The sequence below is a fragment of the Labrus mixtus genome, chromosome 3, assembly GCF_963584025.1.
Source record: "Labrus mixtus chromosome 3, fLabMix1.1, whole genome shotgun sequence".
NCBI classification, from domain to species: domain Eukaryota; kingdom Metazoa; phylum Chordata; class Actinopteri; order Labriformes; family Labridae; genus Labrus; species Labrus mixtus.
In genome coordinates this window covers 13,243,541-13,259,315 of record NC_083614.1, presented here as the reverse complement: position 1 = coordinate 13,259,315, position 15,775 = coordinate 13,243,541, and the positions used below count along the sequence as shown (strand labels likewise).

The 15,775-nt window shown below is 39.9% G+C and overlaps 2 protein-coding genes across 2 annotated transcripts; both read right to left on the bottom strand.

Moving 5' to 3' along the window:
- Nucleotides 1–677: 677 nt before the first annotated feature.
- pigc (phosphatidylinositol glycan anchor biosynthesis, class C) lies at nucleotides 678–4,062 on the bottom strand. Its single transcript, XM_061032038.1, has 3 exons — nucleotides 3,978–4,062; nucleotides 2,981–3,212; nucleotides 678–2,420 (listed from the first exon to the last, which is right to left on the bottom strand). Exons 2-3 carry the CDS (start codon nucleotides 3,206–3,208, stop codon nucleotides 1,767–1,769), a joined length of 882 nt encoding a protein of 293 aa, XP_060888021.1. The 5' UTR covers nucleotides 3,209–3,212; nucleotides 3,978–4,062; the 3' UTR covers nucleotides 678–1,766.
- A 1,784-nt stretch (nucleotides 4,063–5,846) lies between these two features.
- On the bottom strand, nucleotides 5,847–15,493 carry tmed5 (transmembrane p24 trafficking protein 5). The gene is made up of 4 exons (XM_061032027.1): nucleotides 15,194–15,493; nucleotides 13,780–13,877; nucleotides 13,142–13,322; nucleotides 5,847–9,235 (listed from the first exon to the last, which is right to left on the bottom strand). The coding sequence occupies exons 1-4, from the start codon at nucleotides 15,380–15,382 to the stop codon at nucleotides 9,017–9,019; spliced, it is 687 nt and encodes a 228-aa protein (XP_060888010.1). The 5' UTR covers nucleotides 15,383–15,493; the 3' UTR covers nucleotides 5,847–9,016.
- Nucleotides 15,494–15,775: the final 282 nt, after the last annotated feature.

Below are 15,775 nucleotides of genomic sequence, written 5' to 3'. Positions count from 1 at the left end.
CTAAACATTCCACTACTCTTCTATATTATATGTACATGTAATTTATATTTATTACATTGATTTTATGTTCATAATGTGTATCATTCTTGGCTGGAAAGGTACTTAACCGTTTACTATGTATTATTTTTTATGTGAACAATGTGGAATTAAAAAGTGGCTTCAAAACATTTCAAATAATAACATTTCAAATAACTTTTACTCACACTTCTCTTACAAATATATATTTATTAGAGATTCAAAAAGTGATAGACATAACGGACCAGAGTTAAAGAATTAATTGATCCAAAGTTTGGGGCCGGATAGCAAAAGTCAGAAAAAAACATGGACAACCCTGTTGATCGTTAAAGGTTTCCTGATTCTCAGAATAAAGACTCAAAGCCTTCACGTCTCTGGCAGTCGGTTTAATGTGACGCCTCCGAGGTTACAGTCTGTCCTGATCAGCCTTATACCTTAATATTTACAGTCTATGGTTTATACTGGTTTAAACCTCAATATTTACAGTCTATGGTTTATACTGGTTTATCTGAGTCATCATGAGAAACTAGCAGCAAACATACACTCATATTAAAAAAGTCAATTACATCAATAATATGCTTTCCCTCCATAAAAAAAAACACAACGTAAAAATGTTCAAGTGAACTCGATCTGACGGTCTAAAATAAAAATAAAGCATCATGAAGCTTTGATTTCTTTATTAGTGTATCAAACTGGGACCCAGTTTAAAATGAGCTTCTGCTAGTTATTCAACTTTTTATTCAAAACCTTTAATAAATATCGGTTGGTTATCATGACCACCAACATTTTTTAATACAAGCAAAAACATCAAATGATATCGATACCGGGTTCAATACCACAAAAATAAAAATATGAATTCTGTAGCACCCAATATTGGGTAATATCTTGTTGTTTTTAAATATCAAAAGTTGAGACTTTGAGATTTTTAGGACGATTTTTCATTCCTCTCTGACACAGCTGTCTGATGAAACATGGTTTTTTAAGTTTCTGTACTTTTTGATAATATTTATCATTAAAATAAAACTGACAGAGACTTTATCAACTTGTGGTATTTAAACATAACTGAGTATTGAAAACCCTTATAAGAGAACATGTTATATAATTTCAAAACCCTTTAAAAATATATTCATTTACACACACGACAGTAGATCAGTTAAACATTGCTGATATGAACCTGGCGCAGAATAACAAAGTGTTCGGTGTTTAGAGTAACAGATTTTAAATCTGTGATACAAATCTAGTAACAATCAAATTATATCAATACCTCTTTGATACCACAGCAACAAAAATAGAAGTCCTAGACACCCAATGTTAAAAAATGTATTGTATTTAATTAGCATAAAAATCAGCTGAGATCCTGCACACTGTCTCAAATACACAGACGACGCATTTGTACAATTCAGACAGTGTGCGGGAGCTTTTTCTTAAATCTGACTGAAGACCTGGGGCTTTTTTTAATCAAGCTTTGGTGCCTTTTGATACGATCTACCATTAACTAACAGAGACTGTATTGTTTCAGAACATGTGATATCAAAAAGTATCAAAGTTATTTTGTCTGCCTCAGTCAGTATTTCATGTGGGGAAATAAAATCATCAACACTTCAGAGATGAACATTAAAAACTTCTTCATGATCTCTGCTTGAATATAATGAGGAGTGTTCACATGATGAAACTGTGAATTAACATGATGACGGTGAATGAGTTCATAGTTAGTCCTTTAGTTTAACCCTTTGTGTCTCTGACTGTGTGGGTCAGTGCAACAAGTTCAGGTCCTCGTGGATCTCCGCCTCGTCCCACGGTCCCTGGATGTTGTCTTTGTGTCTCTGCAGACGCACTAACAGGAGGGGGCACAGCAGAGTCACACTCCCTAAAGCCAGGGCTAAGAGAACGGCGCCTCCTGGTGACTGAGACCCCAGACCCCCCACTCCTCCAACACACACTCCCACACAGAGCGCTGTGAAGTGTGTGGGTTTGTTCTCCCGGAGCCTCTGCAGCAGGCAGGGCCACAGGGCAAACACCTCGAGGGCACAGCTCAGCATGGCAAAGGTGTGCAGAGCTCCAGGTAACCTGGACGCCAAACACACTGAGGCGAACAGGGCTGCGTTCAGGGACAGGCTGCCAGGAGGGGAGGGGTGAGCATAGGGGAAGGACACCAGGTGTGCGAGCAGCATCACAGCGGACATGGCGTACACGGTGTCGGTGCTCACCGACTCTGTGAGCGTCTTTAGAATTGGAGAGAAACCAAACGTGAAGGAGAGAAAGATGGCGGCGCTCTGCAGGTCAGCCAGACGAGTCCGAGTCTCACAGCCTGACTCGACCTGAACCGTCAGGGACTGGTAGAGTCCATAACCGAGCAGAGCGCATAGTAGGCTGCTCCACAGGAGAGTCTCAGGAGACAGCAGACCCTGAGAGGAGAGCAGAGATTTGAGTTTATCAGGGGCACAGAGAAAGGCCAATACGAAGAACGATGAGCAGATCTGTGAGCTGAGTGAGCTGCAGGTTCACGGGAGTGAAAGACTTATTCAAAAAAATTGTGCCGATGGGAATCTCAACTGTGAAATTGAACTCCTGTAATCCTCCAGGGATCACGAAAATACTGTAAAGAAATCAAAACATGATGTTCACAGTATGTTGTCAGCTTAGCCAACAACTACGACAGGGTGCTGTGAATTTAATTTTTTACTTTGATTCTTAAGAAATCCTTCATTAAAGAACAAGCAGCTCAGCTTCCAGCCTCTCCTGAACATTCAGTGTGTTTACCAGTTTCAAATATCCTCACCAAAAAAATTATTCTGATAATGTTTAAGTGAACATTTTCAGGATACTCTGAAAACTTACAGTATTATTAAGCAATACATTGTGATAATATTTATATCAATCAATTCAGAAAAACAACCATTGTGGTCACATTTTTGCCCAGAACTGGAAAAGTGTTTGACCTATGAGGAGCACTTCTGAAGCGTACCTGCTCCATGTAAAGCCACAGGGAGATAAAAATGGCGACACAGGACAGCTGCTGTCCCACAAAGCCCGCCTCCTTCACCACAGCCCAGTATCTGTAATGTCTGAGCCCCTCGTTCCTCCGTAACTCCTCCAGGAAACGCCGGTCTACGTAGTTATCAGGGAACTGCTGACGCTCCCAGAGGACCTTCCTCCAGGGCACCGCTGGACCAGGGGCCCCATCCGGCCCCATCACCCTGAACACACAAGATGTTAACTCATCAGCAGCTCAAAGTTACAGGCAAAAACAACAAGAATTAAGATCCAGGCTGTGTTGACCTGTTTCTGAGATTTATTTCTCTACAGAAAAATATCATATGAACAGTTTTTCCCCCTAACAGGTCACATTAATACAGCGTGTGTGCGTGCGTGTGTGCGTGTGTGCGTGTGTGTGTGTGTGTGTGTGTGTGTTCAAAGAGTGGTGACGTCTGGTGTCAGAAACGAATACCTCTCTGTTTAGTTTCAAATTAAAAACATATCTGATGAGTATTTTTGACCTTTTGGTGACAAAAAAAAAGAAACAAATAGATATTTGTTTACAACACTTTTCGTTCTCAACATCTGTAAACACCGACAGCAGATGCACTCGGCTGACAGTCACCAAATAACACGGTCACATTTTGAACCGCAACACTGAACACCTGTAATTTCACCCAAACATCGTACTTTGGAGGCTAATCTGCTAACCCTTTCCGACAAGGCATGTTCATCATTGAATTAAATATCCATCGGCTGATCTGACAAGAGTAAAAAATGATCCGTATTTTATCATTGTGACGGTGTCAGTGTGCCGTAACCAGATCAACCGGAGGACTGTTTTGACAGCTTAACGGAGAAGCTAGTACTCATGATTCATGTGTCTTTGACACAGCGATAAAAAGTCATATGTGAGTTAAACGTGTCTCCATGATTGGCAACACGTTTGAAGCCTGTTAAACTACCTCGAAAATGTATTAACCTACCTGAACTTGTATTGAGATCAGCTCCGATACTACTACAATCTCAACATGTTTTAGCCCGGAAGTAAAGCCCTTTGTTACAGAGCTCACAGCGCCCCCTCTGGTGGACATCAGCACCTGTCTGTCAAATTCATACTGATCATAACCTTGGTTTATCAGTAGCTTATTTATACATTTATACAAAAAGAGGAGTCCTACTCAAGCAACTGGAACACGTCTGAAGTATAGGGTATATCTGTTAATCATGCATCAAAAGGATATTGCAAAAATGTTTGATATGTGACTTGACCTGATGTCTCCTTCTTTAACAGGTGTCTGTGTTGAACATTTGTGGCCCCTTCTTAATACCTACAAATGCACAACCTTACATTCCAGCAAACAGGTAACAAAGTCTTCTTAAATGAACCTGTTATCATGATGTTGAAATCTTGAGTCCTTTCGGGCAGTGTAATCTTTTCTCTGTCACTCAGCAGCATCCCAAAGCACAGACAGCGGTATGCTGTGAGTTTTGTGAGGAGCAAACCTGTGAGCTGCACCTCAGGGACAAAGGACTCACAGAGCACGATGGTAAACTCTGCAACACCAAACAAAATATGATTTCCATCCTAAAATGTTGAACAAGAACAATTTTATAAAAAAATAAAATCTATTTTTCCAGATTAACAAGATAGAGCAGAGATAAAGTAGATATTTTTGTTTTTAATAAGAGGATGAAAAAGATAAATGCAAAAACATTTCACATGCTGCAAAAAACAGTTCAGAAAATGGAAAGGGTAGGACCACACTATTTGCTTCTTATTCGCCAAAACCCAAGTCCTTAGCAACAGTCAAACGTCAGAAGGTTTTTGCAGTAAGTTAAATGTTTTTTTTAGTTGAATGATGTGACTTAAGCATTTCAGGAAATGACTTATGTTTCAAGATGTTGTTTATGTTGTTTCACAAAATGCTTTTGTGTCATTAATGTTTTTGCATTTCATTTCATTACATTTTTGTTTTCTTTGTCAAATATTTTTGTTTGTTTTAGCAGTTGGCCTTCAGGGCCACCACACAATAAGCTTCTGCTTGACCTCTTCCCTGTTTTGTTTTTGTAACCTCTCTTGTTGTTTTCATATATTTTTTGTGTGCAATTAAAATTTCTGTGAAGAGTGTTTATCTAGTAATGAAACAGACTGAGGGTAACAATGTTTCCTCTTTAAGATCTACAAAAGCACACCAAACTAATAAAAGAGAAAAGGGATGATTTAATTGAATGTTATTTTATATGGTCCTTGCTATAGGATCTGTGTAAGACAAGGAGCTCAAAGCATGCTGCAGACAGAATATGTAAAAAAAAAAAATAGAAAAATGTCGACACACCAGATTCCTTGTTATTTGCATATTAAAACTTGTGTAACTGCACGTTCACAGGACAAAATCAGATAAAAGATTCTAACTCTGCAGGTGTCAGGAGGATAAAATAAAACTCCAAAAATTCACACATTTGTTGTCATTCTGCTCTAACATAATCATCTTTTTCTCCAGCAGCAGGCAGCATCACGTCCTCGTGGATCCTTGTCACAGAGTCCGATCCTCCCGTAAGTATCCTAAATCAAAGTTTCACTCTGTGAGGATGAGTGAAGATGAGAACTTCATCCTCTCTGTCCTTTCAGCTTCGCTGCACAGTGTGTGTATTCATCCGGAGTCTTGGCTTCTCTGAAAGAGTGTCTCATCATCCGTCCTGTGCAGCAGCAGGTCCAGAAGAAAGCAGCAGCTCAGTCATGAAGACACCTGAAGGAGGCGCTGTTTTCATCCAGGTAACTATTCACGAGCTGTGTCCATGTACAACAGATATAAATCAGATTTCTATGAGCTCATTAAGAACACAACACAACACAGAGGTAAGGAAATGTTTAATTTATACACATTCATAACTACAGGACATTAGACATATAAATATCTTATACAGGTCACACTCCCTGTGTCCTCAATGCTGCTTCACGAGAGGAGAAAGGATTTGTAAAACTGCGGCTGTTAAATCAGAAACTAATTCCTTCTCAGTAACTTAGAAATACTTTAAAAAATATATCCTGATTGTAACTGCAGGGAACAAAAAACACACAAAAATGACATTTTTTAGACAGACTGCGTAAAGTTTGGTTTTATAGCACGTCCAACATTAAGCTGTTGTATCCTACGGAGACCCTGCAGGGACATGGGCTGGAAAAAATGAAAGTTTTCTAGTAACCATGAGAAAGTTTTGCCTGTGCATCAGAAAGTTTCTGCCATTCTATATCATGAGGTGAGTTGAATGGTCTTATCCCATCTCTGTGAGCCAGAGGTATCTCAGAGACTTTAAGGTGCTCATGCAATACTTTCTCATGTGCTCGAAAAACTTCTCTGTTACACATGTAAAACCGTCTCAGACACGAAAAACGTTCTCATGCGCAGTAAAGACTTTCTGGTGCACACGTAAAACGTTCTTGTGCAAATGAAAAACTTGTAAAAACCTCATGAGCATTTAAAACTTTGTCAAGGGCAAAACAACTTTACCAAGAGCACAAGAAATGTTCTGATGAAGTGCATGAAAAAACACTGTGAACACATAAAACGTGTACTTGCACATGTTGAAACTCTCATGGCACTTGGTCAAGAACACTTCAGTGTTCAAGAAAAACAACTTGTGAGTATTAGAAAATGATTTTGAGAGCATGTAAAACTTTCTCAAGAGCACAAGAAATGTCCTCTTGTACACAGGATGCGTTTATTTTTTTAACTTGTTTTTTTTTTATTTTGTAGACCTTGTCCCTTTAGGGCCTCCATAATCTTCATATTGATTAGACTTGCTGTATCTTTGTTTTACAGTGCAGGGAAAACTCTGAAGATGTAAACATGGAGCCTCCATCCGGTTCATCTGTGCTCAGGATTAATAAAGAAACATGAAGCCAGGCCGCTGTAGAGTCTGAATACAACAAAATGACTTCACGCACACAACGGGACAGAATGTAGAAAACCCTCGTAAAAATACTTTAAATGATGCTCCGAGAAAATGAAAACATGTTGTTCTGTGGCGTCAGAGGCAGTGCAATGATCATGTTAGTTTGAAAATAAAAAAAACAATTAACAAATAAAGCAGAATTAACAAAAAGAAAGAGTGCAGTGCAGTATTGGTAATGACCTTGCAGGTGTCAGGAGGATAGAAATAGACTCCTGTCACCAGAGAGACGTGCAGCTGAACATCTTCACACAGTAGGTGGCTGTAAGAGGACACCCCCCCCCCTCCACCATCCAACCCTCTGACCCTCACCCAGCAGGCGTGAGGCATGGCTAGGTGGCATTTGGGCCACCAGGAGAGGAGGGCAGCAGTTTCTTCTTCTACTACTTTAAGTGCCAAGGAGCAGTGTTAGCATTGTTAGCAGCATCTTTAGCCATCTCAGCTGAACCTAATTACCTGAAAAAAGTCTGACTCTTCCAGAGATGTTGTGGGACGATTTTTATCCTTCCTGGTACAGATTCTGATACCTAGACTTAAATATTTGCAGATCTCAAGCACCTCTGCAATTCTAGCTTTGTAAAGAAATATGTTATTATCTAACAACTACTTTACTAACTCTGTACAGACGGGACATGATTACTACAGGGCTGTCAAAACTCCAAATGATTAAACCTCAATATGATTCTAGTAAAAATCTAACATCACTACCTCGGCAACAAAAATAGAAGTCCTAGACAACCAAATGTGCTTAATTTCTTGGTTGAATTACCAAAGACTGCTGGCAAACTCCTGCACACTGTCTTAATTGCATGCTAACATGCCATCTTAATTGTGCAATTTGGATGCTGCTCTCCCTCTTTTTCCCTCACGGCAGCTTATGGCTAAAAACATGACTAAACATCTGAAGATTTTTTAAAACTTTGGTACTTTTTGATTCTATTAATAATCAAAACAACAGATTGGTTTGTAAAAAAAAAAAACGTGGTACGGAACAGAACAGAATCAAAGTATTGAGACTTTGAAAACCGGTCTCTACCTGTTGCATGGCCTGGTACGGTTCACTTTAAACTATTCAGCTGAGAAACTTCATCAAGCTAAGCTAACTTAGCAGCAGCTTGTCTCGAGGCCTCTCATAACGCTCTGTTTCCTCTTAAGAGTTATGTAGAAAACCTGATTCTTAACATGAAGCCACTTTATGTTGCAATCTCACCTTTTTTAAATCATCTTAACATGAAAGGTGTATGGCAGGAAAACACTTAACGCTTCTATTGACTCGCATTGACTACAATTGGACACTTTGTAGAGGAAGAAACATTTGAATTTTGTCAGAGCAGAAAATGATGGTATTTGACCCGTAGATTTACTCGAGTCATTTTGATGTTAGTGTCTGTACCTGAAAAACTGTACTATTGACAAACATCACAAGATGGCAACAGGAGAAATATTCAAAAGGCCCCTGACAGACAAAAAACAAAAAAAGGCTTAGTACAAAGACACCTACACAAACTTGTTCACCACTCCTGTTTGGCAGAAATCCATTCTTCAGACAGCGGATCGTTTCTTCATCTAGTTCAAATAAAACATGTCCTAGAAAAAAGGACATTTTGGCAGCTGAATGCTTAACTTTAGACTCCAATAGAAAAATAGTTGCATCATAAACGTGCTCGTTTTGTCACTTTCTGGGAAGAATTACAGCAGCTCAAGTAAGGCTATAAAAACAGGAAGGAAGGAGAGACAAAGAGACAGAGTTTGTAAAGTAGTTATAAGTTTCTGTTCCTGATCACAGACTGATCACAGTGTCCCTTTGACTCCAGTGTGCTGAAGATCAGAGCAACAACAGTGTGGACTCCAGATGTCAGTTTAAGTGTGTGTGTGTGTGTGTGTGTGTGTGTGTGTGTGTGTGTGTGTGTGTGTGTGTGTGTGTGTGTGTGTGTGTGTGTGTGTGTGTGTGTGTGTAGATGACTTCCTGAATTAAAAGTCAGGAGAAATGAGAAATGCAGAAAAACTTCCCCAAAGGTTCCTGTGTGCAGGTGAGTTAGTCTCTCTCTCTGTCCCTCCGTGTCGGGTGGTGTTATGTGCGGACTTTCCTCTTGTCTTCAAAGAGCGAGCGGACCAGGTAGATCTGAACCGCCGACACCAACATCATGGCGACCATATTTACCACCGACCAGAAGTTCACCCTGTCGAAGTTACTCTCCTGCAGGTTTCTGTCGCGAGCCTCGAAAGCCCGCAGCACCGTCTGGATCTGCACGCTCTTCCCTAAACGCGCCTTCACATTGTTAATGGCGTCCTGCAGAGAGGAGACACCAAGTCAGACTGAGGAAACAGACAGCAGTAAGAAGACCTCACAACTACATTCAAAACCGTTGATGAGGCTGTTATTGTGATGCAGGGTTTCAGTCCTCTGGATGGAGCTGAGATGTTTTTGGTGATATCAGCAAAGTTAGAACAATTGGTAAAAGCTAATATTTAATTCCAGAAAACTTCAATTTGATCAGATTTAAACATAGTTTGATAAGGTTTCCTTTTTCACATAATTAACAGTTTAAAAAAGATAATGTATTACATTGTTTTAAGATTATTTTGTGGTTTTTTTCCTTCATCTATAGTACAGGATAATGGAGACAGTGGAGAACTTGGGGGAGAGAATGGGGAATGACATGCAGCAGAATTCAAAGAGGGGGTCAAACCTGTCTGCGTTAAGGACTATTGCCTCTGTACAACAAATTGCTAGGCTTCAACTTAACCCTCCTCGAGGGAAAATGTATTTTGCAGCCAGGTAAAAACAGACAACATACAGAAAACACAAGCACATAGACCCAGACTTGAAAATGAACATCAAACATTAATGATATAAATACAGGCAGACATCAGGTGACAACCTGGCATCAAGATGATATAAAACATCATTAAAACCAAAAATAAAAATCGTCATCAGGGTCACCAGAAGAGAAATGTCTTAAAACTTATGAAGAAACAATCACCTGCTGCTCGCTACACGAGCAGCGCCCTTAGATATTGATTCCATTTTAAATACTGATATTTTGTGTTTAAGAGCAACTGCAGCAAATGAATTTCCCCCTGGGATTAATAAAGTATTTCTGATTCTGATACCTTGATATCATGATAACATGGGATGAGACAAAATACCATTACTGTGATATATAGTCACCCTGAATCGTGTGATAGAAATATTCAATCGTTGGTTCCAAATATCCATATCTTAATTAAAAATCTGCCGGTCTAAACAGATTTCCCTGATTTGTCTGAAGCTGCAGCAGAGTCCATGACTCTAGAGTTTTTAGTGTACATGTTTCAGCCTCCTCCAGAGTTTGTCTCATGAAAGAAAAGTTCTGAAGAGCTGGATGACCAGAATGATGCAGGTGACATTGTAACCCATGCAGAGGAATTGGGGATTATGATAAAGGAAGAATATGTGATTTTTCACACTTAAATGTAGCAGAAATCAAGAATATCCTCTGAAAATCACTCTGTGAGTCATGACTGTCTACAATGAGTGTGACACCTGAGTCCCACTGTCTGTGATGTTTTCCGAGCCGTATCTACATTGTGTTTACATGGACGGGACGGCCGGCTGACTCCTCCCCTCGTGTATAAAAGTTGTTTAATTGAGGGACTAAAGAAAAGAAGAATATATATATATATAACATATTCTTTCTTTAAGTAACAGTGTGTGCAGTCTGTTTAGAGGTCTTTTGCCTCTTGTCACTCCACCAGATGTGTTCCTTCCTTTATGACAATACTACTTCCTTCACAGCTGGAACTTTAATTTCCTGTCTTTGAAATGAAGCCTGTGTGACTTCTGACACAGATCAGGTCACTTGGTGAGGAGTGGTGCAGGCTGCTGTGGATCAGCTGAAACAATTGGCTGCCCTCGGATAATAGGTGACAGTTCACGACATGCTCTATTCCTGTGACAGCCTCCTTGTGACTTTGAATACATCAGAGTTTTTCCATTTGCCCGTGTTGTAGTAACTCACAGCCGGGGAGAAGTTTGGTTCTCCAGCAGAGCGTTACCGACCTCGGGCCAACGTCTGAAACCGTCCAGCCTCATGTGAGACTGAGCTGGAGATTAAAAACAGCTCACAGTGCTTTCACAACCTCTCCCTGAGTTTCAGAGTCTCAGTTTCATGGCTGTCTCGCTTTGTGTTCCTTAAAATATCAGCTTCATTTGACCATTACTGATCATTTTCAGACGATCACAGCTGTGTTAAAGACTATGGGAGATTTGTTTGTTTGCTGTCATTACTACTGCCATGCATTCATACTACCATGAATCAGATATTGTGGCTATTAAAGGCAGGGTTGGTAATCTTCTCGAGATACACTTTTTAAGATTTTGGTTGAAATTATCTTCAGGTCCTGATAGAAATGATTAACTCATGTGCTCTGAAAAAGGAACAAAGAAAATCCATCATCAGTGACGTAGTTTCTACACAATGCAAGTGATGAGCTGAGGTGGCGTGGCTTTTGAGGGGGCACAGAGCGGAGGGGGTAGGTGTAGACCACGGAGCACTGAGGGAATGCAACTTTCAAAATCATGCTAGTTTTCGAAAATGACCGAGGAAAGCTTTAAGGTTGTCAATCTTCCCATACCACATGTTTTAAAATGATACTATCGTTGTTGTGTTAATGAGTGAAAACAGTGCTAAAAAGAATCAATGCTTTTATAAAATGTCTTTCATATTTTTAACCAAAAGCTATCTTGAGAGAGAGAGATGTTTAAGTTGCACATATATGTTGCCAATGTGTGAAGGAGTTTTTCCGAAATTTTGGGAAATAAAAAACGATAAATTACTCAATAATGGGTGCCTAGGAATTTCATTTTTGTTGACGTGGTATACAAACAGGTATTGTTTGATTTGATGTTTTGTTTTTTTAAGCTATTTTTTGGGCCTTTTGTCTTAATTAGATAGGACAGCTGAAGAGAGACAGAAAATGTTGGGAGGAGAGGGCGAGGGACGACATGCAGCAAAGGGCAGAGGTCGGAATCGACATGACCACTGCAACGAGGACTATAGCCTCTGTACACGGGGCGGGCAACGTAACCGCTAGGCTATGAGCGCTCCCATTATTTGATTTTTACTGGAATAATATCATAGTTTTAATGTCTGGAATGGTGTGACAACCGTCGTAGCTTTGAAGGTGCAGTTGTTCAAAAGTAAATCAAATTATTTCTGTTGGGTTTTTTTTTGTCGCTGCACTCACAACGCTTTCAGTTGATAAAAAGTTCTTTAGCACCACACTCTTCAACAACACTTCTCCCTTAACAACCAATCAAAATCAAGAAGGGGCGGGACTTTTGATATCAGCTTTGTCAACAACAACATGGAGGAGAAACTAATCGGACTCAAACATAGATCTGATACTAATGCCAGGACATCATTCATTTACATTGTTTTCCTCTTTTTTTGTGATACTTCATTGAATTAAAGGAAAATATGAGGCACACAGAGCTATTCAAACATCCCTAACGGTCACTCCGAGGGAAGTGGAGGTTAATTCGTAAACCAGCAACAAAGAGCCCCGGTGAGAAGCGCCCTAAAGTGAGGTTAGTAGACACAGACCCTTAAGCTTTTCCAAAGGGAAATCTGAGGGATGCTCTTGTTTTTGAAAAAACTCTCAGGAAATGAAAAGTGTTTGTCGATTAGTTATTGGAACTTGCGATTACGATTGCTAATCGTAAACAACAAACAGGTCAAATCAACCAGTTAAGGACGATTCTGATCTACTGTTTTTTTTATATTTAGCAGGGATTTTTCTAAACCGAAACATCCACAGTGAGGTAAAACAGATGTGGGTAACATCTCTGCCAACGATTTGTGATCATCCCAAAAACTTAACCTTGTTGTTCTCAGCAGAACAACAAATATATCTACACAGTGCCAGCTCTTCTTCTCTTCTTCCCCCACTGTGGAGGTAGGCTTTATGTGGTGGATTGTGTGTTATTCTGTTGGCAGCTTGTTGGGTCACTCTGCCCCTCATGACTCTCTATGAGCAGTGGTGGCACAGTGACAACAGTCACAGCGGCAGACGACGAGAGTGGGACAAAGTCTGAAACTACCACGGAGGATCAAACTAAAACACTTTGATTCAGTTTGTGCTTCTGACTGATGACTGACACAAACAATCATAATGTAAATCAAATGTGGAGTGTACAGCATGTTGCACTCACCATGATGTCCTCCAGCTTCATGTCCAGTATATCTGTCCCGTGGACGTACTCCTTCCAGTCGTCGGGGTCTTCGTCTGTGTCCATGTTGTCCAGGATCAGCTCGAAGAAGATGAGCTTCTCAGAGACGGAGCTGAACGAGTTGTCGAAGCAGAACATGTAGTCTCCGTCCTCCGTTTCAACCCTGGAGGGAAGAACAGGAAGTGAGAGATCAACTTGGTAATAGGGTTGTTATAAAGACTGGATTCTAAACTACAATACTCTAACCCAAATCGAGTTATATCAACACCTGTTTCAATACCATAGCAACAAAAATACACGTCCTGGGAAATTCCTTGTTTTTTCTTTATCAAATCATTCAAGAAAACACTTGAACACTGTCTTAATTGCTCAAATACATTTGCATATTTGTGAAATTTAATCCAGGCGTACACTGTAGGATATCAGGCAGATTTAGACCCGACTTTAGAGTCAAACCACAGATTTCTAAATCAGGCTTAATCTCAGGCCAATTGTGCATCGTCAGTCGTGCAGTGTACATTTTACAACGTGACATGGAAGGGGATATAAAAGGTATTGAAAGTTTTAAAAACCTTGGTCTGTCATTTAAGTCCATCTCCTGAATCATGCGTGTAACTTACGTGTGCACGCCGTCTGACTTGCGGTAGTCGCTGTACAGCACGTGGCCAGAGGGAGAGGAGATAGTGAAGTCTACGTCAAGACCTGCACCATCTAATACCTGCAGACAGGTGAGGACAAAACAAGGAGTAAAATAACAGACGTGATCACATTTCTGTGAGTTAGTTTGGATGGATATTTTCTCCATAGATTGAAGCAGCACTTGATTTATTTTTAAACACAAAAATTTGAGGAATGCTAGTTTTTCCTCTCATGGTCTCCACTGGCCTGTCCTCCATGGGAGACACTACAGATGTGTAACATGCTTAGAATGTCTCTCACAACCCACGGCCACCTCCCTGTAGTCGAATAACATCTTGACACACTAGAAAATCCATCTCAGGGGTTCATTTAGAGCTGCGAGTGGAATAATATCCTGAATAACTGGTTCCGAACAATATGAATATGGAGGTTTAAGTGACCCAACCTGCTGCCTCTCTTACACAACACATGATTTGTTTAACATGGCAGTGTATCAGAGTGGTTAACAACTAAGGGAATGAGAACCACTATGTTGACACTAACCAAAAAAACAACATATATATATATATATATAGTAAAGGAGGAAAAAGGACTGACTCTTAGATTTTTTTAGAAGGTAGAAATTGATGGAACTGTGTTTTGAGGTGTCATGGTTGATGAAAATCTGAACTGGAAATCACATGTAAATTACTTTAAAGTGAAAATATCTAAAACAATTTCATATGACTCAATGATTGATTGATCCTTATCCATATCTGACCTACTGTGTTGAAGTATGTTGACATGTCATTACTTAGTAGTTAACAGTATTCTGCAAAGTACGTTAAAAGCTCCAAAAATACTTTGCAAACAATCTGAAAAATAAACTTTACTGTCACAGGAATCCGTTTATGGAACAATCTTAACAGAGAAATTAATGAATCTAAATCAAACATTATATTTCATCAAATAATTAAAGCCAGGGTGTGGAGGAAATATGTTCTTTTAGTTTTTGTTGTGACAAGTAAATCATTTTATGGTCTCTATTTTATTGTATATAACTAGCCTCTGTGCTTTGTCAGGAGGGATGGATTACAAGATTCTTCATTGTTCTGCTCCTTTTCATTCAAGATGAAGAATAGAAGAAAATAACAGAAGACTAAATGAACACGTGTGTCAGGTGTCAGGGTGTTGACAATATCAGAACATTAAACTTCAATATAACAACATTGTCATTACCTGTTTTGATACCACAGATAAGTCATGTGGGAACCAATTATTGGCATATTTCTTGTTGAATAGAAAGTATTTAACATTTTGACAGCCCTCCAGAGGTGATATCATTAATTTGACATTCAGACAACACGTTTACATTTTGTTTTTCTAAAGTTATAATTTCATGCAGCTATATCTGACCTGATATTCAATCTCCAGGGAGGCATCTTTCCTCATAGTCTGGTAGAAACACTCCTTCCGACCGGGGGGGAGAGTGAACGTGAAGTCGCTGTCCAACGACTGAGAGAAGCCAGCCAGCGCCACGAACCTGTCCGAGAACAGAGCGACAAACACGGACAGGACACGCAGAGCCACCCCGGACACCTCCATAGTGCCTGAAAGTTTGAATAAGCCTAAATGAAGCTACAGCTGCTTACCGCTGTGTCTGTATGTGCGCGGCTGTGTTCGCCCAAACTTCACTTCTGTATAAATATTCTGACGAGTGTCATAAGTTCAGGACCCCGCCTGTTCAGAAATGTTTACATATATTTGCAACTTCAAACACTGATGGATACACTTACCCAATGTATGCTAATCTAAATAAGCGAATTATCTACTGCATTTGCAAGTTAGTATGCATTCACATTAAAAAGCAGGCAAACTTTCGACACCAGTGTCGAAATGCACTCTGGGATATGACGTTCCTTTTTTTACCGTGTGTCCCAAAACTGTAGTAACAGTATCATGATCATCAGCATATCCATGATCCATACATGCAAATAG

Excerpts from the sequence above, each read along its gene's own strand:
- tmed5 (XM_061032027.1), bottom strand. The coding sequence starts at position 15,382 with ATGGAGGTGTCCGGGGTGGCTCTGCGTGTCCTGTCCGTGTTTGTCGCT. Across the intron at positions 13,323-13,779 it reads AAGTCAGACGGCGTGCACAC|GGTTGAAACGGAGGACGGAG; the intron begins GTAAGTTACACG and ends TCTTCCCTCCAG. Across the intron at positions 9,236-13,141 it reads TGAAGCTGGAGGACATCATG|GACGCCATTAACAATGTGAA; the intron begins GTGAGTGCAACA and ends TCCTCTCTGCAG.
- pigc (XM_061032038.1), bottom strand. The coding sequence starts at position 3,208 with ATGGGGCCGGATGGGGCCCCTGGTCCAGCGGTGCCCTGGAGGAAGGTC. Across the intron at positions 2,421-2,980 it reads TGTGGCTTTACATGGAGCAG|GGTCTGCTGTCTCCTGAGAC; the intron begins GTACGCTTCAGA and ends CTCTCCTCTCAG.